The sequence below is a fragment of the Budorcas taxicolor genome, chromosome 4 (genome assembly GCF_023091745.1).
Source record: "Budorcas taxicolor isolate Tak-1 chromosome 4, Takin1.1, whole genome shotgun sequence".
Taxonomy (NCBI): Eukaryota; Metazoa; Chordata; class Mammalia; order Artiodactyla; family Bovidae; genus Budorcas; species Budorcas taxicolor.
Window position 1 is genome coordinate 33,376,509 of NC_068913.1, and position 25,766 is coordinate 33,402,274.

The 25,766-nt window shown below is 42.2% G+C and overlaps 1 protein-coding gene across 1 annotated transcript; it reads left to right on the forward strand.

Moving 5' to 3' along the window:
- The first annotated feature begins 20,235 nt into the window (after window positions 1–20,235).
- Window positions 20,236–24,190, forward strand: IL6 (interleukin 6). Its single transcript, XM_052639143.1, has 5 exons — window positions 20,236–20,294; window positions 20,462–20,652; window positions 21,754–21,867; window positions 22,598–22,744; window positions 24,001–24,190. The coding sequence occupies exons 1-5, from the start codon at window positions 20,276–20,278 to the stop codon at window positions 24,154–24,156; spliced, it is 627 nt and encodes a 208-aa protein (XP_052495103.1). The 5' UTR covers window positions 20,236–20,275; the 3' UTR covers window positions 24,157–24,190.
- The last annotated feature ends 1,576 nt before the right edge of the window (window positions 24,191–25,766 follow it).

Below are 25,766 nucleotides of genomic sequence, written 5' to 3' on the forward strand. Positions count from 1 at the left end.
CATTATTGCGTCATTTCCTCTGTTGACCCAGGGCAAGTACCACCACATCCTCAACTGGAGACACACGTAAGACTATGACGTTTTACAAAATAATCCTTTAAAAAAGCCTGAAATTTCCCTTTGAAACCCACTGGAAGAACCAAATCTACCTCAGCTCTACCCTGAAGCAAATTTTCAGCCCAGATACCAATAATAATTTTTAAAGAATTTCAGAATATTGACGCTACAAAAACCATGACAAACACATAATTGAACTTCTGAAAAAAAAGGTTGACATAGGATGCTGTCATATGACTTATGAGATGCTTTCAAGAGAGTCACGTGAAATTAAAGCGAGTTCTTCAAAAGCATCAAACTCTCAGAAAGAAATTATTTCATTAGAACTGATTGTTTTAAAGTATCCATGTAGGACTTCTCTGGTGACCCAGTGGTTAAGAATCTGCCTGCCAGTGCAGGGGACCCGGGTTCAATTCCTGGTCCAGGAAGACCCCATACGCTGTGAAGCAACTAAGTCTGTGTGCCACAACTACTGAGTCTGAGCTCTAGAGCCCATGAGCTGAAACTACTGAAGCCCACATCTGTAGAGCCCATGCTTTGCCACAAAAAAAAGCTATCTTTCTGAGAAGCCTCAGCTTCGCAACAAAGAGTAGCTCCCACTTGCCACAACTAGAGAACGTCACCGCAGCAACAAAGACTCGGTATAGCCAAAAACAAATAAACAAAATTGTAAAAAAAAAAAAAAAATATATATATATATATATATATATATACATATCTCCATGTAAATTATCCACATAAATAATTTCTAAGGTAGATTTGAGTTTCTCCAAAATCCTCTTGGAGATTTTGAAGGTCTTCATTGCTTCCTAATGGCTTCCAGTGGGCTTAATGTGCTTTTCCAACTAGTCTGTAATAAAACCTAGTGCTTTCTTTTGCATTTCCTTCAGTGCCTAGTACATGCTAAACATTTAGCATCATGCCATTGTACCACATTCTGTGTACCATAGTTAATAAATGGCACAGCTGAAATTCCCATCAAGGGCTATTTGATCCCTTACTTCCATAAGCCTATGCCCAATAGTATGTTTTACACTTAACAATTGATTCATCTCTTCCCTTCCTGTTTCTTTCTCTCTTTCTTCCAAATGTATCTCATCCTCTCTTAATCACCAGCATAGTTATAAGACCTATAATCTAAAGAGAAAAATATGAATTTGCTATCAGTGGATAAAACTACAAAGTGCTAAATCCTTTTTAGACAATCTTATAAGCACACAGTAGTTTGTATAGCAATTCCATTGCCAGAAATATAGCCAAAGGATATACTCACACAAATATGCACGAAAACCAAAACCATAGTGTAATGTTCACTACAGCATTATTTATATAGTAAAGATTGAAAATGACTTAAACATCCTTCAATAAGAGACTGATTAAATAAACAAAGTTAGTTTTTATGGAGTATTATGTAACTTAAAAAAAGAGTAAGGTAGATGTGTGTCTGCAAATATGGAAAAGATCTTCAAGAAATATTAAATTAAAAGAAACAGAGCATTATATGTAGTATTACCTCAACTTTGATTAAACCAAATCAAAGATGTACACATATAACTCAGTGCTATTTTTGAAGTACTTCCCAGTGTATGCATGTTCCCTCATTGGCAAACATTTTTCTCCCTGAACTCTGCACTGAGGCATTTGGACTAAGGCATAGCACTGGAATCAGGACAGACGAGGACAATGCGATGGGAGGTGTCCCCAGCAGACAGGAAGGAGGCATAAAATAAAAGCCCAACCTTCAGGCTCAGTGGGCTGTGGGAAGAAGACAGTCATAGGGGAGAGGCAGAGGGTTACACATGTGTTATGGAAATCCTGCCTCCCAAGCCAAAATCCCATATGGTGGTACAGTGGGAATCACTTCTGGTGATAGAAAATGAAATACTCCTCTTTCCACTCCATACTTCATTTCTGCACAAAAAAATTAAAGTAATACTTTGCTAGAAAGCAATAATTTCTTCAATTTTATCAATCATTGACAAGGTCTTTAGTTCCACATCCAAATAAAAAAGGATTCAAACCCCTTAAGAGTTTAAATCCCATGGAAACAGTGGTATCAGATTAACTTTTACATTGTACACATCAGAAACAATTCCCTAAATAAGAGGATTATAGTTATAAAAGATTTGCCTGATTCATTCATTCAATAAGACTTGATCATATACTAAGTTCTTTTACAAGGACTGGGATACAGTGATTAATAAAAGTCCCCACCTTCCAGAAGCTTCTATTCTAGTGGGAGAGATGGTCAACAAACATGAATCAAACTGATAAATTATATTAGCTAGTGCTAAGTGCTAAATTTGTAATTTTTTTTAACATGATAAAAATAAATCAGGCATTAACCATCAACCCATGAAAAGACATGGAGGAGCCTTAAGTGCGTATTACTAAGTGAAAGAAGACCACCTAAAAAGGCTACATACTATATGATTCCAATAACATGACATTCTGGAAAAAACAAACCTGTGGGAACAGTAACAAGGATCAGTGGTTGCAGGAAGAAAGGGATGAACAAGTGGAATACAGAAGATTTTTAGGGCAATGAAACTAGTCTGTATACTGTAATGGCAAGTACATGTCATACATCTCAAAAACAATAGAATACATAATACCAAGAGCGAACCCTAATGTAAACTATGGATTCGGGGTGATAATAATGTGTCTCTGTAGGTTCACTGATTGTAAAAAATGTATCACACTGGTGCAGGACGCTAATGGGAGAGGTTGTGCGGTGGGAGGGTAGGGATTATGGGAAAGGTCTGTAACTTTCACAGATTTTGCTGTGATCCTACAATTGCTCTGAAAACTGAAGTCTATTTTCTTTTTTAAGTTTAAAAAATTATCAGGTAAGGTGAAACAGTGTAAAGGGGTGGGGATTATTTTGAATTGATTTTTCATTGGACTCAGCATATAATTTCTATTTTAAAATGTTTTCAGAAAGTAAAAGCACTCCACTTCCACAAAATTAAAGTTCTTTGTCTTTTAATGTTTTTTTAACAACACCAAATATAGAAGGAATGTGAGCAAAGGAGTCTTGTAGAAGATTAACAAATAGTACAAATTATAGGAGTGTAAGGAAAGGCAGGTATGATGGTTAATTTTGTGTCAACTTGACTGGGCCACAGGGTGCCCAGATATTTGGTTAAACATTATTTTGGGTGTGTCTGTGAAAGTTTTTCTGAATAAGACTAACATTTGAATTGGTAGGCTTAATGAAGCCGATTCTCCTCCCCAATGTAGCAAGCCTCATCCAATGCACAGAAGGCCTGAATACAACAAAAAGGCTGAGTAAAGCAGAATTCACTCTCTCTTCCTGTCTGAATGCTTTAGCTGGAACACTGGTCTTCTCCTGCCCTCAGATTAGAATTTAGAACCTTTTTTAAAAGCATGAGTTCTGGGATCTGACAGACCTAGATTTGAATCAAGCTTTGCTACCTCCTGGGCTCCCCTCATGGCTCAGTGGTAAAGAAGGAGATGCAGGAGATGCAGGTTTGATCCTGGGCCGGGAAGATCCCCTGGAAAAGGAAATGGCAACCCACTCCAGTATTGTTGCCTTGAAAAACCCACAGACAGAGGAGGCTGGAGGGCTGTAGTCCATGGGGTCGCAAAGAGTCAGACATGACTTAGCAGTTAAAACAACAATTGCTAACTCCTAGCTGTGTGATCATAAGTGAGTTAACTGACCTCTCTGAACTTTACTGTCCCAGGGATATAAATATAGGTTATTGATTTATATGAATGGACTTGTCAACACAAATTTCTTGGCCATTTCCTATGTGCCAGACACAGTGCTGAATGCCACAGTCAGATGAACAAGGTAAAACCCTCTACTCCACAGAAGCGCCCACTCTAGTGGGGAGACACCCATAAACCACCATGCTGTCGTTCTAATACTGTATAATATTTCAGACAGACATATGGAGAGTGGCGGCATCTCACTTGGAGTAGAGGCTTAGGCTTCTAGTGCTCACCTATGTTCAATTCTCCCTCCTTCCAGCCCCAGGAGAGCATTACACTCTTGCCCCCTTGCAGCTAGGTAGGGCTGTGTAACAGGGTTCACCAGTGGACTGAGAATAAGAATAATGTGGTTACCTCTGGGCCACTACATTTAACTGCCACTAAGATGCTCTTGGTATTCTTGTCTCCTGCTACATTAACCGGAGAAGCAAAGTGCTCCGGATGGTACAATTATAGGATGGTGTATTCCTGATTACCTGATCACCAAGGGGCGCTCCAAAGAGAATGTTACCCAGACCTAAAGCAGACTTTGACTGACCAAACACTAAACTTGTGTTAAGCCACTGAGATTGCATGTTATAAGTCACTATGGCATGATCTAACCTCACCAATTCGTAAACCAACCTGCAAAAGGCATTCTGAGAGACTGACGTGAGTGCTAACTAATGAGTGAGAGAAGACCCAGGGGAAGAGGTGAGAAAGAATCAGCAGAACAGAGAGGAAGGCAGAGCAAAGCCTTGGAGGGTTGCAGTGGCCTAGGGAGGTAGGTGATAGCAAACAGTCCTGGGGTGCTAGAATGCAAAGCAAGAAGGAGAGGGCAAGAAAGAGACAGAGGAGGTAGGTAAAACCAAATCGTGGAGGGCCTCATGGGCCATGTTATTAGCTTGGCCTGAACCTGTAGGAGATGAGAGCTATGCAGGACTTCTAAGCAAAGGAGTGACATGCTCGTCTGTGGTTATGTAGAGGAGGGATCGGGGAAGGACTAAAGCCCAGAGACCAAGACGAAACTAAACAACTTATGGAAAGTACCACTGTAGTACCTGCCAGACAAAAGTACAGCACTTCCCTTTTCCCTTCCTCTGCTCATATATTAATGTAGTTGTGGAAATTAATCAACCCTGGAGCTTAGCAATCTTACTTTTAGGACATTTTAGAAATAAAGTTTCATTCTACAAGAATGCATGTATAAAGATGTCTCCTGCAGCTTTGTCTATAGAGTTAAAGTGATCATCAAAATGTTCAACAAGAAGAAACTAGTTGAACTTAGAGACTATCGGTACTAAGAGAAGTAAGTCAGAAAGATAATGACAAATGCCATATGATATCACTTAAATGTAGAATCTAATATATTATACAAATCAACATATCTACAAAACAAAAACAGACTCACAGATACAGAGAAAAGACTTGTGGTTGCCAAGCGGGACAGTGGCGGGGAGCAGGGGAAGGAATGCAAGTTTGGGATTAGCAGAAACAAACTATTATATTTATATAGAACGGATAAACAAGACTCTACTGTATAGCACAGGGAACTATATTTGGTATCCCGTGACAAACCATAATGGAAAAGAATATGAAAAAGATACATATAAATGCAACCGAGTCTCTTTGCTATACAGAAGAAATTAACATAATGTTGTAAATCAACTATACTTCAATAAAGTTTTTTAAAAAGAAAAAGAAATTGGTTGAATAAATCATGAAACATTCTATAATACCTACTATTAAAAAGAATAAGAGCTATGCTAAGTGACCTGGATGAGGTATTTATGCCATAGAGCTTAGTAAGAAAAACAAGTTGCAGGGTAATATGCAATGTATGATTTCATCACTTAAAAAAAATAAAAGAATAGGTAATCCAACTCTGCACATGTAATTTGGGTGCCTTTTGTATGCATTCATGTGAGCCTGTGGCAAGGAAGGTGACGTGGAAGGTGACACCGCGGTGTACAGCGGTCATCTCAAGAGGTGGGCAGTTTTGCTGTAGTTACAATTAATGTTTGTTACTTTCATAATTTATTTTCAACTAACAAAGAAATTAAAAGAAAGAGACTATCCCAGAGAAGTGGAACTGGTAGTGTTCTTCCTGTAGCACTACCAGATCTGATAGTTAGCAATCGCAAAGACAGAAAAAACAATTTTGCAGCCAGAAAACCAAGCCAACCTCCTCCAGTTGAAGTTTCCTCTTCCCACTGGAATGTACTGCAATTGTTTTTAAATTGAATGCCATACCTTGAGTTGTCTGTGATTACTAATTCCAATGGATTGGACCCAGACTCTCAGGGGATTTAAACGGATCCAGACCTTTGTTAATTACTCCATGAGAGGAAGAAGCCCTGTTCACTAGTAGGAAATGAATGAGGCTTCCCATCAGGATAAGCAAATTACTTTGGTCTGTGGGGAAAAGGCAACCAATCTTCCAAAAGATTCACTGACCTTAAAAAACCAATAACATGCAAATCAAGCTGAATAATTGAAAGTTCTTTGAGGGCTGAGGCTAAGGCCCTGGTAGGAGCTGATAAACTGAAGCTAAATTAAAGCAAAGCACTAACCTCAGATATAGTATATGTGCGTTCAGATGAGAAATTCTCCATGTTCTCGTTTGTCAGCCTTTTCCACCGGGCACTGTGAAAAATAACATCCCCTATCTTTCCAGATACACGGTGTTAAGGGATAATGACATGCTGAAGTTAAGGTATCTGTGGGAGATCTCAGTGGAAATGTCCACTGAACACTGCGTATGTCTACCTTGTCTACAAAGCACAAAATCCAAGTCATGGACATAAACTTGGGCAACACCTATGTACAACAGAAAGAAAGGGTCAGTAAAGCCACACAAGGAAGAAAGCATGAGGAACAGAAGAAAGAGGAGGCACTAAGGCCAAGCAGGCAAGCATGGTCAGGAGCTTCAGTATACCAGTGGGAAAGTCGGGTTAGGGCTAAAATGCTTCCACTGGATTTGGCAACAAGGAAGTCTCTAGGGGCTAAAACTGTTCAGGGTGGAAGCCAACAGACCGCTTCTAAAGCAAAGTAGACAGCATTACTAACATTCTGAAAGATCCAGGAAGCAAATCTTAAATGAAGTTTAAGTGAGGTAAAAGTAAATTTCATTTAGTTAGTATATTTCTGAGTATCAAAGTAGTACATGATCAATGCAGAAAACCTGGAAGACAAAGTACAAAGAGGGAAAAAATATCACTTACTCCACTTTCTAGAGAGACTGACATTTTCTCTGTGTATTTATATTTACATAAAGGGTGTGGAAAAGTATAGTGCATCTTGTCATGTGACAAGCATTGCCTGTATTGGCTCAATACTTTGAAAACCTATTACTTAAAGATAATAGAGAAAAATTTAGAAGGATATTCTTATGAAATTGGAGTATACTAAACCTTTTCATGTATGTCATGAAATATAGACACTATAAAAGAAAGGATATAAAGTCTACTTTATATAAATCTAAATTTTCTGCATGGCAAAAAAAAAACCCCACTATAAATTAATATAAAGATGAGTGATAAAATAAAAATACACATGAAGAACAAAAGTTTACCTTTTGGAGTGTATCAAGAGTTCCTTCAGATTGTCAACGTATACGAAGAGGTTTGATGTCTATTCCCTAGGAATCCGCCAGGGTGGGATCACAGAAAGCAGTTTCTATGCACCAATGTCAGCTTTGCTGTTTTGATGAAGAGGGGTAGTTTGTAACTTCATTTAACTTTTGGATGGCAGTGTTGCACTAATGAAGCCCTGAATCTGTATTTCTCTAGCTGGTGTCTGGTGTTCACAGACACCGTGATGGCTCTTGATGGCTCTAAAAAGGTGTGGGGGGAGGGCTGATTTCATAGATAACTTATGGATTAAAACATGATCAAAGACTTTATTAAATTTGTACTTCAGTGCACACACACACACACACACACACACACACGAGTTCCTTCAGAGCAATATGAAAAGGATCAAAAACCATCAGAGAATCAAACAAGGACATGAACGGAGAGTTTGTGGAAAATCACATAAAAATGGTTCCGTGGTCCACCTTACTTATAATAAGAGGAATGCAAATTAAAACTACACTGAGATATGTTTTCCCATTATCAGTCTGGTGAAGATCAAGACTGATAGCATCATGTGCTGACCAGAGTATGAGAAACAGGTGTTCTTTCACCTTGCTGGAAGGAGAGTAACTGGATATAAACTCTGTCTCTAGTAGAACTGCCCGTACCTCCATTTCTAGGAAAGTATCCCACTGCTACACTCACATGTGTGAAATCACACACGAACGAAATTATTCACTGCAGTTGTATCTGTAATAACCAAAGATTGGAAACAACCTAAAATTCCATCAGTGGGGAACTGGTTAATAAATGGAATACAAGGGCTAAGGGGAAGGAGGCAGCCTGTGTCTCCCGCAAAGGAATGACTGCTAAAGCATTCAGTAAAGAAAGCAAGGTGCAGAACACTGTCATCTGTGCACCACCACTTACGTAGAAGAATAAAATTAAATTGTGGGAAATACTGGGACTTCCCTGGTGGTCCAGTGGTTAAGACTCCACCCTTCCACTGCAGGGGGTGAGTCCAATCCCTGGTCTAGGAACTAAGATCCTGCATACCTCAAAGTGCAGCCAAAATAAAAAAAATCATGGGAAATATGAACATACTGTTTATCAGTGTATGTTTCGAGTATTTCTAGAAGGAATCACTAGAAAAAACTAGGTGAAGTAGTTACATAATGAGGTAAACAGTTTGGCTCAAGTGGCCTGAAAGTAACTTCTTTTATACTGAGTGTGCCTTGGAAACTTCTGAATTTCATGCCATGGCTATACATAACACATGCAAAAAAAAATATATATATATATATATATAATTTTTTAAAACAAGAAGAAATCTATAAGCCATTTTATTTGTATTTTCTGGTGGCCATTCCTATTTTCTTCATTCCCATCTTTTTGTTTTGTGCTGTGTCTACCTTGACCCTTTTCTGTTCCCTTTCTCTTGCCTTCTTTCTCTTCCCCACCTCTGCTAAATACAACTAAAAAAAAAAAAAATTAGCATCTGCTGACAATTTAGTATATACCAATAAGTCTGCTTTATGGGTGTGGTTTCATTTAATTTTCACAACCACCATGAGGAAGAAAGTTGTCTTTGCCACAATTTACAAATGAAGAAAATCAGGCACAGGGGACTGTAGTGCTTTTCCCAAAGCTACACAAACAGTAAATGATGGGGTTGGGGTTTAAACCAAGTCTGTCTGTGAAATCCATGCTTCTTTTAGTAAACTGTACTGCCAGGAATATGGAACAAATATCCATTCGTATATATTTTTAAATTGTTGGATAAAGCAGAGTACATCATGAGAAATGCTGGGCTGGAAGAAGCACAAGCTGGAATCAAGATTGCTGGGATAAATATCAATAACCTCAGATATGCAGATGACACCACCCTTATGGCAGAAAGTGAAGAGGAACTAAAAAGCCTCTTGATGAAAGTGAAAGAGGACAGTGAAAAAGTTGGCTTCAAGCTCAACATTCAGAAAATGAAGATCATGGCATCTGGTCCCATCACTTCATGGGAAATAGATGGGGAAACAGTGGAAACAGTGTCAGACTTTATTTCTGGGGGCTCCAAAATCACTGCAGATGGTGACTGCAGCCATGAAATTAAAAGACGCTTACTCCTTGGAAGGAAAGTTATGACCAACCTAGATAGCATATTCAAAAGCAGAGACATTACTTTGCCAACAAATGTCCGTCTAGTCAAGGCTATGGTTTTTCCAGTGGTCATGTATGGATGTAAGAGTTGGGACTGTGAAGAAAGCTGAGCGCCGAAAAATTGATGCTTTGGAAGTGTGGTGTTGGAGAAGACTCTTGAGAATCCCTTGGACTGCAAGGAGGTCCAACCAGTCCATCCTAAAGGAGATCAGTCCTGGGTGTTCTTTAGAAGGAGTGATGTTGAAGCTGAAACTCCAAAACTTTGGCCACCTGATGCAAAGAGCTGACTCATTGGAAAAGACCCTGATGCTAGCAGGGATTGGGGGCAGGAGGAGAAGGGGACGACAGAGGATGAGATGGCTGGTTGGCATCACTGACTTGACGGACATGAGTTTCGGTAAACTTCGGGAGCTGGTGATGGACAGGGAGGCCTGGCATGCTGCGATTCATGGGGTCGCAAAGAGTTGGACACGACTGAGCGACTGAACTGAACTGAACTGAAAGTGTTACAATCTTTGATTTAAAAATCAAGCAAGCATAATATTTTATATGACTTTTAAAAGCACACATACAAATAAAATTTCATATATTAAGGTATTTTTTATTTTTAAACTCTTGATGACTATTTCTGACAAGTCAATTGAAAGGAAAACTTGCCTTTCACTTACCAGCCCTGAGCGCCTAGTGCCTAAAACCATACTATTCATTGACATCGAAAGATGGACCCCTCAAGAAATTCTCAGTCATCTCTGGTCAGGGAACTAAGATCCTGCAAGCCACACAGCATAGCCCCCAAAAAAAGAAAGAAAGAAATTCTCAGTCAGTTGCAGCAAAAGCAATAGTAATATTATTGAGTCCTTACGAAGTGCCAGGCAGGATGCTAAGCTCCTTACATATATTCCAACAACTACATGACAGAAGGTACAACTGCTACCCCCTCTTTTGTAAATGAGAAGAATGAGGACTAGATGGTCAGTAACTTCCCAGTTGACCACACCTTGTAGAATACAGAATGGTAATTTGAATTGAGGCAGTCTGGCTCCAGAACCTGTGCCATCATGACACTGCCTGGAAACTGATTAGTATAGCACACGACGCTGCAGGAGAACCCAGAGGATGACCCTCACTATTCCCAGAAAGGGGTCAGCCAAAGCTTCCCGGAGGATCAAGGCACGGTCTGAGTCCTAATGGAAGTTCAGAACAGAGAGACGTCATGGCATCCGCAAGATGTCATTTTACCCTGTGCTGAAACTGTTATGAAAAGACTCACATCCTTTGGAGAGCAGGGGGAAATTGTAGCCTAGAGCCTAATGTGATCTGCCTGGGACCTGTGCCATGTAGTGGAACCAAGTTTCTGTCAGGGAATTTTATGTTTTACTCAATATTCTGAAGTTTGGTTATGACACAGTCAAATATCAACACATTCCTGTCATCAGGAGGGTACTATTAGGAGGCAGCGTTGAATTTAATGGCACTTAAATGTTTGTTTTCCTAATGCAATGTCCTAGAAATATGCAACAGAACTGTAATGGAGATGAATCAAAAGCAAAAGGATGTAGTACAATAAGGCACAATGCCAAGAATAACAGTAGAAGTGATTTTTTGTGATTTCAGTAGTTAAGAGCAGAACTTATGACATAAGCAGCAATCTCTGGGGACCCTAAGAATGCTTCTGGGCTTTCTTCATCCTGTCCACTAAATGCCCCAAAGCTAGACTCTTGACTCATCTGTTCTGGTTGTGACGGAACAGTGACAAAGCGGAAACCCATCAGCCCATGGGCTGCCACCTTGCTGTGTCTAATTCTCTTACCATGACCAGTCTTACTCTCTCACCGTGACCAGTCTCCAGTCCCTGACATGGCCATAGCTTAAGAGCTGGGCTCTACCCTGATCCACTAAGGCATGAGCCAGTACCTGGCTGGGGAAACTCAAGGACAGCTGACTCTGTAGAAGAAAAATTCTACCCTGTGCATATCCTTACTCTCCTAAACTCAGCATGCAGTCTGCGTCAATTTATTTATAAAAACAGCAGCCTTCATTTGGGGACATAGGAGCAGTATGTTTTCACCAGAACAATTTCTTTCCTTAAAAAGTTTTATGGCCAATTGCCTTTGAAAAGTAACCTTAAATAACCTTTGATTACATGCTTTCTCTACACTCCCTAAACCACAGCTATTTAATAACCAATCTCTAGATTGCATTGATTTGGGCCTTCAAAATATCCTTCTATCTCTGTAGGCCCACAGATGTGCTGGAAGACATATAATAGCTAGCCTTCTGGGGGCCCTGGTTCCTAGCTTTTGCCAATTTCCACCTACCCTGTCTAATATAAAGCTACCAACAGGAACCACGGAGGGCAGAGCTGGGAGGAGATGAACACAGTTGGCTCCTCTGAACCTGAACCAGCCAGCCCCAACGTACATCTGCCTGGGCTCCACCCTGTTCTCATGCTGAGATGGCCCTTCAACAGCCTCCAAACCCACCTCCTTCTCCATCCCCTGGGGACTTCTTTCTGCTCATTCAGATTAAACACTTTCATCAAACCACACCCTCCTCAAACTGTCTTCCTTGGCTCCCTACTTGCTTCACTTCCACCTAGCTTTCTAACTCACCCTCCATAGTTTTGTCTACCTAACAAAAATTGTTAGGTTTAATCAATAAAAATACAAGATGCCTAGTTAAATCTGAATTTCAAATGAACAAGGAATACATTTACAGCATAAGTACATTCCATGCAATATTTGGAAAATACTTTCACTTAAAAATTATTTGTTGTATACCTGAAATATATCTGGGCATCCTATATTTTACCTGGCAACCCTACACCTAACCTATCCACCACATCTTACTTCTCCTCCCAAACACCAGCAAGCTTCTTCACAGTTACAGAAGCCTGTGTGATCTCAGGTTAAGTCATTTAATGTCTCTGAGCTTCAGTTTCCTAATGCATAAAATAAAGCTAATAACTGCCACTCTATAGAGTGGAATGTAAATGAACTAATGTGTGTAAAGCATATAGTCTATTACTTAGCATTCAAAAAATGCCTGACTGACCCTCATATCCCACATCAATCCTCAATTACTTAAAATACCTTGGCAGGAAAACTACCGTGATTATGGAATCCAAGGGCCAGGAGTCCTCCTAGAACATCACTCTGTATGTCCAAAGTCTCTTCAATAGGTGCTTATTGTTATATTTTAAACAGATCAGCAGCTTGGGATTAGGGGATGCCAACATATCCAGCAGTAGCCCATTCTAGCAACTCAGAGTCCTTGATCAAGAGAGGCCAGGGCTGTCTACCTCTTACCCAAACATGTCCCCCAACCAACATCAAGGCCTGCAGGCATCTGCTTTGTGACAGGTCTACCTTTGGCTCCAACAGAAAATGCAGTTTCCTTGCACAAGCAACACAATCCCAACAGGTGGAAACACAACCAGAACTGGAGTTGGAAAAGAGAGAAATGTTGCAAGACTACAAACTCCTTATCAAAATGTACAATTTTTTTTTCCCTCGGTAGAACAGGCCCCTGCAAGACACCTCAAAGTAATAGGGGAAATGAGCTAGATGAGAAGAGATGATGACACCATCACCTGTGGCAACTCCCCAGGCATCCTGAAACCAAGGGCAACAAGCTACCAATCGATGCCCTGCACAAGAGCCAATCGGAGCTCAGCTATGTTAAATTGCCAGAACCACCTGAAGAGCAAGTGTCAGTTGAACTGCAAATTTCACTTTCATGATGTCAAACCATCAGCATGACTTACTGATTTAGAGATTATGCTATTCCACAAACAAGTGATCAGTTATCCCCCTGGGAAACTCACCGAATGTTTTAAATGCATCTTATCCCCATTCAGATACACCCTCTTTCTCCAGGGAACAGTGAACAGTGTGCATCTGCAGCAGTAATCAATAAACCTCACTCGATTTTTCCCTTCTCAGCTCTGATGGGTTTGGCTACAGCCATTGTTTACATCATCTCTACTCAGAGAATTACCCAGAATGTTACAGATACAAAGCAGTATAAAAAAGGAAAAGCAGGTTATAATGCACTATGAATGGTACTTTTCTATTTCCCATAGCCTGACAGATGTGTAGCTACAGAGAAAAATGACAAGAATAATAATTACAGCATAAGCAGTGATTACCACTGGGTGATAAAATTATTATGCAGTGTTTTGGCCTATCTCTATGTTCTCAATTTCTACAATACACTGAACATGTTTTACTTATGTAGTTCTTTCTTTAAGCTAAAAACAATTAAATTTTAAAATATTGATCAGTTCCTGCTTGTATGATAACTAAGAAATCTGCTATCACCTTGCATTGATATGTCTAGGCTTTGGCATCTTCCAAATCAATCAGTCTGCCTGAGGCCATCAGTATTCAGAGCATGTCCAAACGGGTGGCACCCTGACTAGCCACAAGAGGTCTCTTGGTGTAAACCAAGACAACATCAGACTTTTGGACTTTGAAGAGCTATTTCTTAATTCAGAGCCTCTTACTATTAAGAGTAGACTCCAGGTTGTTAAGCATAACTAATGAAGATCCACAGAATGCTGGTGCAAGAAAGGAATTTAGAGAAATCTGTCTAATGGAGCCCTGAGATCAGAGAGTACTTTGCCCCCAATCCTCCAGTTGGCCAAAGTATTTTTCTGGCAGCAAAAAGCCCCAAGCTCCTTCTGAATCTTGAAATCTAAGACAAGCCATGAAGGCCAGGGGATTTTTACTCATCTGACGAACAGCATGGCCACACAATATCAGATGGGAAAAGCCCAGAGCCTGCATCTCTTCTGACACCTAACCTGCCTTAATGGAGTCTGGGGCCTCAGTAAACAAACTGAACACAGAGGAAGAAATATGTATTACAGCCTCTGTGCTGATTGTCCCAGGACAAGAGAATCTGAGGTAGTTAGCAGCAATTGCTTCCGTACTAAGGCTCCAAACACACCTCTGGGGATGCTATCTCTCCTTGTAAAAGTTCATCACCTCCCAGAAAAGGTATCACCAAAAGACAATTCCAAATGCCAGGGAAGAAGACACCATTTCCATGCATCCTGATCACTTGCCAAGCAAACAGGTATAGTAGGGCAGGCCTGTCCTCCTGCCATTACTCTTGCCCACAGGAAAGCAGCACATGAGAAACACAGCCTCCAGAGTGGAAGTTGTAGGCCCATCATTCCATGGAGCCCTTGAGAGACTCAGACCACTGTGGAGGTGCCCAGGCCTCGAAGGCCCCAGTGAGGACAGCACCACCTGGAGCTGCGGCAATAGGCCTGTAAGTCAAGGATTCCTCACTATACATTCTCACACCCATAACTCAGTAGCTTGAAGAAATTACCCATGGCTCTTTGACCTGCTTACCTGATTACCTTACCTGCCTACCTTATTACCTGCTTATCTGCTTACCTTATTACTTCTTTGACCTGCTTACCTGGTTACCTTACCTACTTACCTTATTACCTGCTTACCTTATTACTTCTTTGACCCGCTTACTTGGTTACCTTACCTACTTACCTTATTACCTGCTTACCTTATTACTTCTGTGATATTTTTGATCAATCCAGGTGGATCTTGCTTCGAGGAATAATAAAGAAATTACCTATGGCTCTTTGACCTGCTTACCTGGTTACCTTACCTGCTTACCTTATTACTTCTGTGATATTTTTGTTCAATCAAGGTGGATCTTGCTTCGAGGAATAATAAAGAAATTACCTATGGCTCTTTGACCTGCTTACCTGGTTACCTTACCTGCTTACCTTATTACTTCTGTGATATTTTTGATCAATCAAGGTGGATCTTGCTTCGAGGAATAATAAAAAAATTACCTATGGCTCTTTGACCTGCTTACCTGGTTACCTTACCTGCTTACCTTATTACCTGCTTACCTTATTACTTCTGTGATATTTTTGATCAATCAAGGTGGATCTTGCTTTGAGAAGTAATAAACCCCAATGGCTCAGTTACAGAGCATTCAAAATGTCCAAAGAATATCATGGAAATTATTTCATCAAGAAGATTAGAGAGACTTTCCGTACTTTCATGGATTCAGCTTGCTAAGGAGAACACACGTTAAGGTATAATTCAGAGAGACAAAGAGAGTCTCTTTTTTGCAAATAAGTAGCCAAAAGGGCAGGGAAGAGAGGTAAAATACGTCATAGCAGAATCCCCTAGTCTTAACCATTACATGTGATGCTTTCAAATGGGTTACTAATTTAATTTTGAGGGAAAAGAGTAGAAGGAACCAGCCAATGGTGTTACATGCTTAGTTTCTATGACACTGAACTCAAGAGAACTGAGACCTTTGGAGAAACCAAAGATGGTTCAAATAACTCATGAGAATAAATTAACTCAGTGCTCCTTGCTGATGAGCTGATTTCCTAATAGTAAAGCAGAACCAGCAGCCACAAAGAAGGTCAACCCTACAGATGGAAAAGAGATAAAGCACTGAAACTCAGCCCAGGGGAACCTCCCAAGCCCTGGGGTTCAGAGCAGTGGGCTCCTTCAGGACCATCAAATAAGATCGCCTCACCAATGCAGCTTCCTGGGCACGCTCTTCCAAGCCCAGAGACCAGAGGGACGTGGGGAGAGGGCTCGTCCTCAAGGTGGGGGAGTCTACGTGGTTGCCCCAGGAGAAGCCACTTCCCTCCTAAAATGCCTGGGATTTCCCACTTCAGCAGGGGACGATAACTCAGCACATTCCAAAACAATGAGGGCCCAGAACAGATAGCCTGCCTCCTTCTGCATGGCTGTGGATCAGAAACCTGGCACAGCAGCCACGTCTCTTCCTAACAGAGGGAGACGCTAACAACCCTGCACACCTCTGCCCTCCAAAAGCTGAGGCCGGACCAAGAAGTCGCTAGGAGCTGCAGGAGGATGTCAGAGCTGAGGTCGTGAGGGCCAGGACAGAGGCTGGGCTGGCCTGGGAAGCGCCCAGAGCTCTGGTATCCAGGCCTGGCCCTCCTCCAAAAGCAGCCAGCCCTTTCCAAGTAGATGCACTGCATGTCCCTAATATTCTCACTCCCAGTAATACCACCACTTTTCTCAAAGCAAAGACATTTCCCAGAGCCCTACAGGCCTGGCTGGTCTGCTCAGTGGGACTCAGTCCCGGAAGGAGCTGCTAAATAACCCACTGTTTCGGTTTATAGACTCTGAGGACTTAGTGACAAGTGAAACTGCGTTCTGACAGCAACTGCAAGTTCTCAAGCAGGCAGTGACTTCTCTTTTTTCTTGGGATACTCCCTCCTGCTAAATCACAGAACCAACGCAACCCTACCCACTAGAATAAAGACACAGGAGCGCAACTCCACATTTTAACCTGTGAGATGTGGATGCCATCTCTTTTCCTGGGAGCTTAATACTGAATGGCAGTTACTTTTCCCCTTCACTTTGAATGCACTGATGGACTCTCTGAACTGGATTCCACCAACATGTAGGAGGGCAGTCATAGGCAGTAATTCTAAGGGGCACAGAAAGGACCAGCCAGCCTAGATAAGGGTAGAGGAAGCAAAGTTCCTTGGTGTTTTCCTTCTTCCCCCTATCTGTCAGGCCTCTCTTGGTCTCAGCTGGTAGTTACTTCAAATCAGTAATGGTGCAATCCAGCAGTTGAGGCTATTATTAGTTAATAAATGCTGACAGCATGGCCTTTCCTAATCATTTGTACATATTAAAATATGAGGGATGAGCTCTCCAAGGGGAAAATCCACTGAGAACCAAAGCACAGAAGCTATCATGGTGGAGTTACAGATGTTGCATTAATGCTTTGGAGCAAAGAACCCTTTTCTCCGACAAGCAAATGGCAACCCACGGCCAGGATATTAATAAAGACCCTAGATGCTAACAGTGTGTAAGGTGGTGCCCAACAGTGTCCTCTCAACCTCACCATCCACACACAATTCACCCTTCCAGGGCTGCTAGAAGCACAAAATCTGAGATTAAGTCAGACTCTTTCACAGTCCAGGGTCACTTTCGAGATTTTGAATAATGATGATGATCATGGGTGGGGAAGGCTAAGACCTTCGGTCATAAAAACACTTAGCAGAAAACCTGGAAAACAGTGTAACAACAAGATACAAGCTAGGCTCATTACCTAAACTGACAGACCAGGTTCACCATTAAGAGAGAGAGAGAGAGAGGAAATCACTTTTTTTTTTTTTTCTTCATCTTCTACTTAACTTTCAAAAAACATGCATTTGATTTCTTCAGAGGAGAAAAGACTGGGAGACTAGCTGACCACTGGCACAGGAGTCTGGCTCATTCATAATCAAGGCTCCACATGGACTGCCTGACACAGTTGGCTGGAGGACTTCTCCAAACCAGAGACCCTGGGCCAAGGAATGTTACAAAGAGCAAGTATTAATTGCAGGATTACCATGCTCCAGGGATTTTTCACACAATCATCTCTTTCGGTCTTCACCACAGCGAACTGCTATTATCCCAGTTTTATAGATGAGCAATCAAGGGGCACAGATCCTTGGCATTTCTTAGCCAGGGTCAGACAGCAAGTGGCAGAGCTGGGCTTTAAAGCCAAGCTATGTGAACTCAAGAGCCAGTGCTTCTACCGTGTACCTGACCATAGGAAATCGCCTCAGCATCATCTAGACAATGGGAAAGTATAGTGTGTATATACTTGTGTACAAGTGTGTGTGTACACAATATATGAACCAACAGTGTAAACACAGAGATGAGTATGTAGGTCACCAAGAACACTTCACCAGATTAGGGTAACAGAGGATTTAGTCGAAAACACCATAGGTCGGGCACTATCTCTGGGAAGAGGAGCTGGGAAGGAAGGAGACCAACTTCTCCCATGCTGCCTTAATGCTCTGTCCCAACATTTTATCATGCACTTCCTATTTTTAAAACTTCTAATTGAAAAAAAAAATCTGTATGCTGTTGATTCACTGTATGAAATTTACTAAGTCATATTTTATAAAAAATGGAAATATGAGAAGAAGCAGTCCCACACTACAGAGGCCTAGCACGTGCATTGCAGGGGAGCCAGGAGTGGTGGTTTCGTTCAGTACAGGAGGCTTGGTTGGGGGCATCTGAGTAGCTCAAGACCCAAGAGTACTAAAAGCGAAACCATTCAGCCGTCCTCTCCCATTTTCATTTTCAAACTCCAAACCAGGCTACCACCACTACAGGATCTGCCTCTCTATTTAGAAAGTCAGTGGAAGAATGAATGACCTCACGTTCCCCAATAGGCAGGTCCCAACATGTTGTGCACAAAACAAAACTTAAGTAAATCGATTTGTGTTTTAAATACCCTAGCTGAGGTCCCTGTTTTAGCAATCCTGACAAGATCCTCTTTGCAAAGCAAAGAAGTTGATTGTGATGTTAACACTGTGTTTTGTAAACAAAACATACAAAAAAAGAGGGCTTTTTTCCCCTTGGTGTCATACAAGGGTCCTACTTTCAGTCTGGAACCAATCTTCTGAGCTGTCTGGGTGTTTGGGAGACTGGAGGGAACGGCCTGGTATACAGATCATTTGCATGAAACCAAGGACCCTTTTGCAAAAGATATTATAAGGACCGAGGAAGCCTCTACAAGTTCAACCCAACATGGAAGCCTGAGGCATTACAGGGGAAGTGTGATTCCAAACCCAGAGTCCTGTTCTATCAGTAGATTTCTTCTCAGTTGCCTCTGGATTCAAATCAAGTCATACAGCTATGAACATAAGCTCCAGAAAATGCCACAAGATCCTCCTCTGACATCCTACCAAAGAGGTGAGTGGTATTCTCCCTACTTCTACCCTGAACCCAGTGGGTGTCGGTAAATTGAGGGCACCAGCAGACCCAGCACCCACCCAGGGCCCTCTCAGTGGGAACAGGATCATCCTATAGCCAGTGGTAGGGGTAGCACCAGCAGCACAAGACAACCTCCTTGGACAGAGATCAGGGTCTTCATGGGGAGCATCCCCAAAAGGCCACTAGGGAATGAGCAGGGCTGTGACTGATCTGGCCCAAGTAAGCAGGCGCAGGTGAGGAGGAAGCTGGCGGGTGCCTCGCAGTGGCATGTATGTGTGAACCCCCACTGCACCTGGAGACTCCTAGAGAAAGTGCACAAGATCTGGGGGGAATCAGGAGGTTCTGCAACAGCTGGCCACAGTGAGAGCCAGGAAATAGCAGTACTGCTGAGGGCTCACGGTATCCTTTTTGAGGGAGTGGAGGGGTGGAGAGGCTCATAGTATCTTATTTGTAATCCCAGGCCAGCGGGCTATGGAGTGGTCTGAGGAAACTGAGGTCAGAACATGTTAGGTTTTTTACAAATACAAATAAACTGGAATACTAAAGCCTAATCAGTGGTAATTAAAGTATTTTTAAAATCATAGTCAGCCTTAGCTTCTCCCCACTAGCTACCCCCTCTAAAACTCTGTGCATGATTTCAGCTTTACTTTTTCTCAAGACATGCTAAAGTGCTGAGTCACTAAAAAAGAAAAGTAAAGAGTGATCCAGCTTCTGAGGACTAGCTTTGGTAATGATCTAAGCTTCTACGCGGCACTTTTTGCCCTGGTTTGATTCCTGTGATGCTAAAGGACGTCACATTGAGCAATCTTAATAAGGTTTCCAATCAGCCCCACCCGCTCTGGCCCCACCCCCACCCTCCAACAAAGATTTATCAAATGTGGGATTTTCCCATGAGTCTCAATATTAGAGTCTCAACCCCCAATAAATATGAGACCGGGGATGTCTGAGACTCAGTCTGCCCTCGAGCCCACCAGGAACGAAAGAGAGCTCCATCAGCCCTCCAGGAACCCAGCTATGAACTCCCTCTTCACAAGTAAGTGAAGGAAATCCTTAGCCCAGGAACTGCCTGGCAGCCGTGCGGCGAGGGAGGGGGGTGTGTGTCCGCTGCTGGGAGGGCTGGCGGGCGGCCAGCAGCCAGAAGCACAGCTCCCCCAGCGGCGCAGTCTGCTTACTGGCTGCTCTCCCTCCGCTCTGTCACAGGCGCCTTCAGTCCACTCGCTGTCTCCCTGGGGCTGCTCCTGGTGATGACTTCTGCTTTCCCTACCCCGGGTCCCCTGGGAGAAGATTTCAAAAATGACACCACCCCAAGCAGACTACTTCTGACCACTCCAGAAAAAACCGAAGCTCTCATTAAGCACATCGTCGACAAAATCTCTGCAATAAGAAAGGAGGTGGGTAGGCTCGCTCCAGGGTGATGAGCACCCATGTGGGCATCTATTTCCTTGCTCTTGGATGTGAATGGGGGCTTCTGCATTGGGAGGTCTTTGCTGGGTTTGGAGGCAGTTCAGACTTGAAGCCAAAGGGGCAGACTATGTCCTGTAATTTCTCCCCTGCTGCTGGTCTCAGATGGTTCCTTTTCATCCTGGGAAATATACAGTGGGGCTGGGATCCCTGCCCCCTGGCCCATTCTCAGCTCCATTCTTGGCATGAGCTGTGGATCACACTGCCTCTCAGGATTTCCTTTTCCATAACCAAAAAATAAGGTCTGTCAATGATTTTTGTGATTTGGACTTTAGGAGGATTAAAAAGCACCACCTAAAATGACTGTTCAGCTTCTCAGGACAGTCACAGTACTTTTAGGTCATGCCAGCCCAGTGGTTAAGGACTCCCCAAAGTCATTCTGGCATGTAAGATGCATACCTGATAGTCCACCAAAGTGGCAAAATCACCCATAGGCTACAGCAGCTCCCAGGCTTTAAATGTAAGGTAGTTTGGCTCTGCTTTGGTAGAAAGAAAATAATACAGGAGAGGCAACTGGGAGTCCCAAATCTAGCTCTGATTCTGCTGGACAAGCTTTGTGATCTTGGGCAAATTCTTCAGCACCTCTGGGCTCCATCTGTAAAATTATGGAATTGGACTAGATGATCTGAAAGATCCTTCCAGCTGGGACATATAATTCTGGCTCAAATTATATTTATCCAATTATTATCAAAATTCCATCATTTATTATGTTACCTACTATGTGCTGACACTTTATAAAATATTGTTTTGTCCTCACAATAAACTTAATGGGGAGGTTTTTCATTACCCCCAACTTGCAGATATAGGGACACTGAGACTGGGAATAGGTAATAACCATGAAGTCACAGGTGAGGCTAGAACTGAACCCAAGTGTGCCCATCTTCTGTAGAGCTCACTTGCCTGGGTGCTAATGGACTGTGACTTCACTTTTCTTAGAGAACTTCCTGGCCATGACAGATCATGCATCAGCCCTCTAGTGGTGTGAGTTTTAGGGGCATTTATAAGATAACGGTTCTGATATTCTTTCCCAGATATGTGAGAAGAATGACGAGTGTGAAAACAGCAAGGAGACACTGGCAGAAAATAAGCTGAAACTTCCAAAAATGGAGGAAAAAGATGGATGCTTCCAATCTGGGTTCAATCAGGTACAAATGCATTACGTTCACTTTTCACTACTCCCTAGTCAAAAGTTCTTCCTTTTGCATGAAGCATCTGTCTACATAAAGACCAGGCAGGCAATGAAGAAGGGGAGTAATATAAAGAACATCATGTAGATTTCACAAGGAGGCCAACTTAAATGATATTAAAGGCAACTTATTTTTTAACAACTTCGTCAAATATAGCGCCTCTGGGCTGGGATTTTCACCACTGTGAAGTGTTAGGAAACCCCAGAGGTTTAGCTAGTTCATCATGGGTAAGGTGGTCCAGGAACCTTTCTCCTCTTTGGCTGCCCTTAGCAGGATCTAGGCCTGCCCTCCCTGCCGAGATCATTCTCTGCACCCTTCTCCTTCAGACAGTGCAGTAAGCTCCACTGACTTCTGATTATTTCATAAAAGGTGGTTTCACCCGGACATTGACAAAGGCAGGAGTGCAGCCAGAGGGAAGAGCATTATGGGGTGTAACAGAGGATGGCCCCTTGCCATAATCTAGCATCTACTGGGCTTTGGGAAACATTTAAGTGGTGCCTCTCGTTGTGCAGGTATTTTAAATGGGGCAGCTGATGCTGTTCAATGTCTCAAAACATGATGCTTAAGAAGTACTTGAAGTTCCCTGGAGGGGAACAGGCAGAAGTTGTTGAATCATAGCAATTTAAATTTCTAAAATCAATTATGCCTTGCTGGCAATAACCAATTTTCCCACCGTCTTTCCTCTTAGGCGATTTGCTTGATCAAAACCACTGCTGGTCTTCTGGAGTATCAGATATACCTGGACTTCCTCCAGAACGAGTTTGAGGGAAATCAGGAAACTGTCATGGAGTTGCAGAGCAGTATCAGAACACTGATCCAGATCCTAAAGGAAAAGGTGAGTGTCCCCTTGTCTGACTCAAAGAAGGCAGCCTAGACAACTCGGCAGTGCAAAGCCAATTCAAAAGCGATGGCTGTGTGTAAAGGAAAAGACCTGACAAATATTTCCTGGTAGTTAAAGCTTTTTCTTTTTCCTGTCTTCTGCAAATGACATCAATAACTATATTTAAAACTCAGTTAAGGGGGAGAGTTTTAACATCAACTTCTAAAAGTTTAAGAAATAAGGGGGGAAAGTATCTGTAGAGGCAGAAGGAAGCATATCCAACCTCAAGTAACAACCCATAATAACAAAGAACAGAGAGCACAAAAATTATTTAAGATTGCCAGATGACATTCTTGTTATTATGGTAGTTTCAACTTGTTTCCCTTACTCTTTTGCCAAGGAGTTAATGCAGAGAAAAGGCTAAAGGCTGGAAGAGCAGGTACCAAGGGCTTTGGTCACTACCAGCTAGCCATTCAAATACCACATAGTATAAGTTTGATGGCACAGTTTGCAGATGAGCCAAAGCACAGAGAGGAGAAGCAGGCACATGGGTGCTAATCCTGCCTCCCTTTCCTAGCTGTGTGCCTTGTACCAGGGCTTCTCCCCCTTGAAGGTGCAGACAAGTTTCCCAGAGGATCTTGTTAACAGTGCAGAGTCTGACTCAACAGGTCTGGGGTGAGACCTGAGACTCACATTTCTAACAAGTGCCTGGTGATGCTGAGGTTGCAGTGCTCCAGGATCACAGGTGGAGGTGCAAGGCCTTCCACCATGACTTAACTCCAAGTCAGTGGGTCTATGCAAAAATGTTTCCCAATCCTCTTTACGCCGCCAGAGCAGCTGACTCTTAATAGATGTCAGATGGATGGGTGAGAGCAAAGCCAAAGAAAAGTATTAGAGTTAGATGCCCCCGAAGAACCCATTAAAATGCCTTTAACTAAAAGTTCTTCATACATCTACTGAATTCTAACTTTGTGCCAGGCACTGTTTAGCATGACAGAAGACAAGTAAGATACGATGGCTGCTCGTGAGATGCTTATGGTCTAACAGAGACAGAGCAGCAAAAAGTATTAGAGCTCAGTTGCTGTGAGAGGGTCTCATGCTGGGTGGGCTCAGAGCAGAGGGACCTCCCCCTATCTGAGCGAGTCAAGGCCAGCAGCCCCAAGCTGCTCCTTCACTCCAAATTTGTTTGAACATCTTCCCACCTCTCCACTGCAAAAGATTTCTTCAGTATTTAAACAATTCCTTTTGTTTTGTGTTCTCTTCATGTAAAGATCGCAAATCTAATAACCACTCCAGCCACAAACACTGACATGCTGGAGAAGATGCAGTCCTCAAACGAGTGGGTAAAGAACGCAAAGGTTATCATCATCCTGAGAAGCCTTGAGAATTTCCTGCAGTTCAGCCTGAGAGCTATTCGGATGAAGTAGCTGCGGCTCCCATGATCGTGGTAGTTCCTGGGCATTCCCTCCTCTGGTCAGAAACCTGTCCACTGGGCACATAACTTATGTCGTTCTCTATGAAGAACTAAAACTATGAGCGTTAGGACACTATTTTATCTTTAATTTATTGATATTTAAATATGTGATTTTGAGTTAATTTATATACATGATAGGTATTTATATTTTTATGAAGTGCCACTTGAAATATTTTATGTATTTGGTTTGAAAAAGCAACGTAAAAATGGCTATGCGGCTTGAATGTCCTTATTGTTTTGGAGCCAAATCATTTCTTGAAATGTGTAGGCTTACCTCAAAAAATGTGCTAACTTATGCATATTTTTAAAGGCGTATTTATATTGTATTTATATGTTTAGGCTGTTTTTATAACAATAAACTTCCTTTTTTATAGAAAAAAAAAAAAGCAACTAAACCTCTGTGTGTGTCCCATGACGCTTACTATAAACAAGTTTCTGTCATTACCACCCAAAAGCTGCAGTCACCTATAATTGAGCACCCATTGCATGCCAGGCACCAAGCACAATGAGTTGCATGCATCATATTTAATCCTTGCATTTGCACACTTTTCCCTGGAGGTGGGAGAGTAAGTGATTCCTTTAAGTGATTCACCCAGCTGAAAAGTAAACCACAGCCCCGGTCTGTCTGCCTCCAGGCTCCCTACTCTTAACCTTTAGGTCCTCTGCCTCCCAGGGAACTGACAGATGATGTAGAAAATCCCAAGAAAATACAGGGAATACATTTTAAAGATGCAATCACACACCTTTAAGATGGTATAACTACTTACAGAAGACATAGCAATATGCAAGCTTCTGAATAATAACTAGAAGTTTTTATTCCTGGGTTCCTCAAACTGCACAGACCTCTCCATCACAGCAATGACCACACGGTATCACATCTTAAAATGGGTGGATTTTTCTTTCCAGTCAGCATATGGGTTCCACAAGAAGGAAGACTCTATTTATTCATCTTTGCATCCTGAGCCCACAGCCCAGAACATGAACATTCAGTTCAGTTCAGTCACTCAGTCGTGTCTGACTATTTGTGACCCCATGGACTGCAGCACACCAGGCTTCCCTGTCTATCACCAACTCCCAGTGTTTACTCAAACTCATGTCCACTGAGTCAGTGATGCCATTCAGCCATCTCATCCTCTGTCGTCCCCTTCTCCCACCTTCAGTCTTTCCCAGCATCAGGGTCTTTTCCAATGAGTCAGCTCTTCGCATCAGGTGGCCAAAGTATTGGAGTGTCAGTTTTAGCATCAGTCTTTCCAATGAATATTCAGGACTGTTATCCTTTAGGATGGACTGGTTGGATTTCCTTGCAGTCCAAGGTACTCTCAAGAGTCTTCTCCAACACCACAGTTCCAAAGCAACAATTCTTCGGCACTCAGCTTTCTCTGCAGTCCAACTCTCACATCCATGCATGACTACCGGAAAAACCACAGCCTTGACTAGATGGAACTTTGTTGGCAAAGCAATGTCTCTGTTTTTTAATATGCTGCCTAGGTTGGTCATAGCTTTTCTTCCAAGGAGCAAGTGTTTTTTAATTTCATGGCTGCAATCACCATCTACAGTGATTTT

Excerpts from the sequence above, each read along its gene's own strand:
- IL6 (XM_052639143.1), top strand. Across the intron at positions 20,653-21,753 it reads TCTCTGCAATAAGAAAGGAG|ATATGTGAGAAGAATGACGA; the intron begins GTGGGTAGGCTC and ends ATTCTTTCCCAG. Across the intron at positions 22,745-24,000 it reads TCCAGATCCTAAAGGAAAAG|ATCGCAAATCTAATAACCAC; the intron begins GTGAGTGTCCCC and ends CTTCATGTAAAG.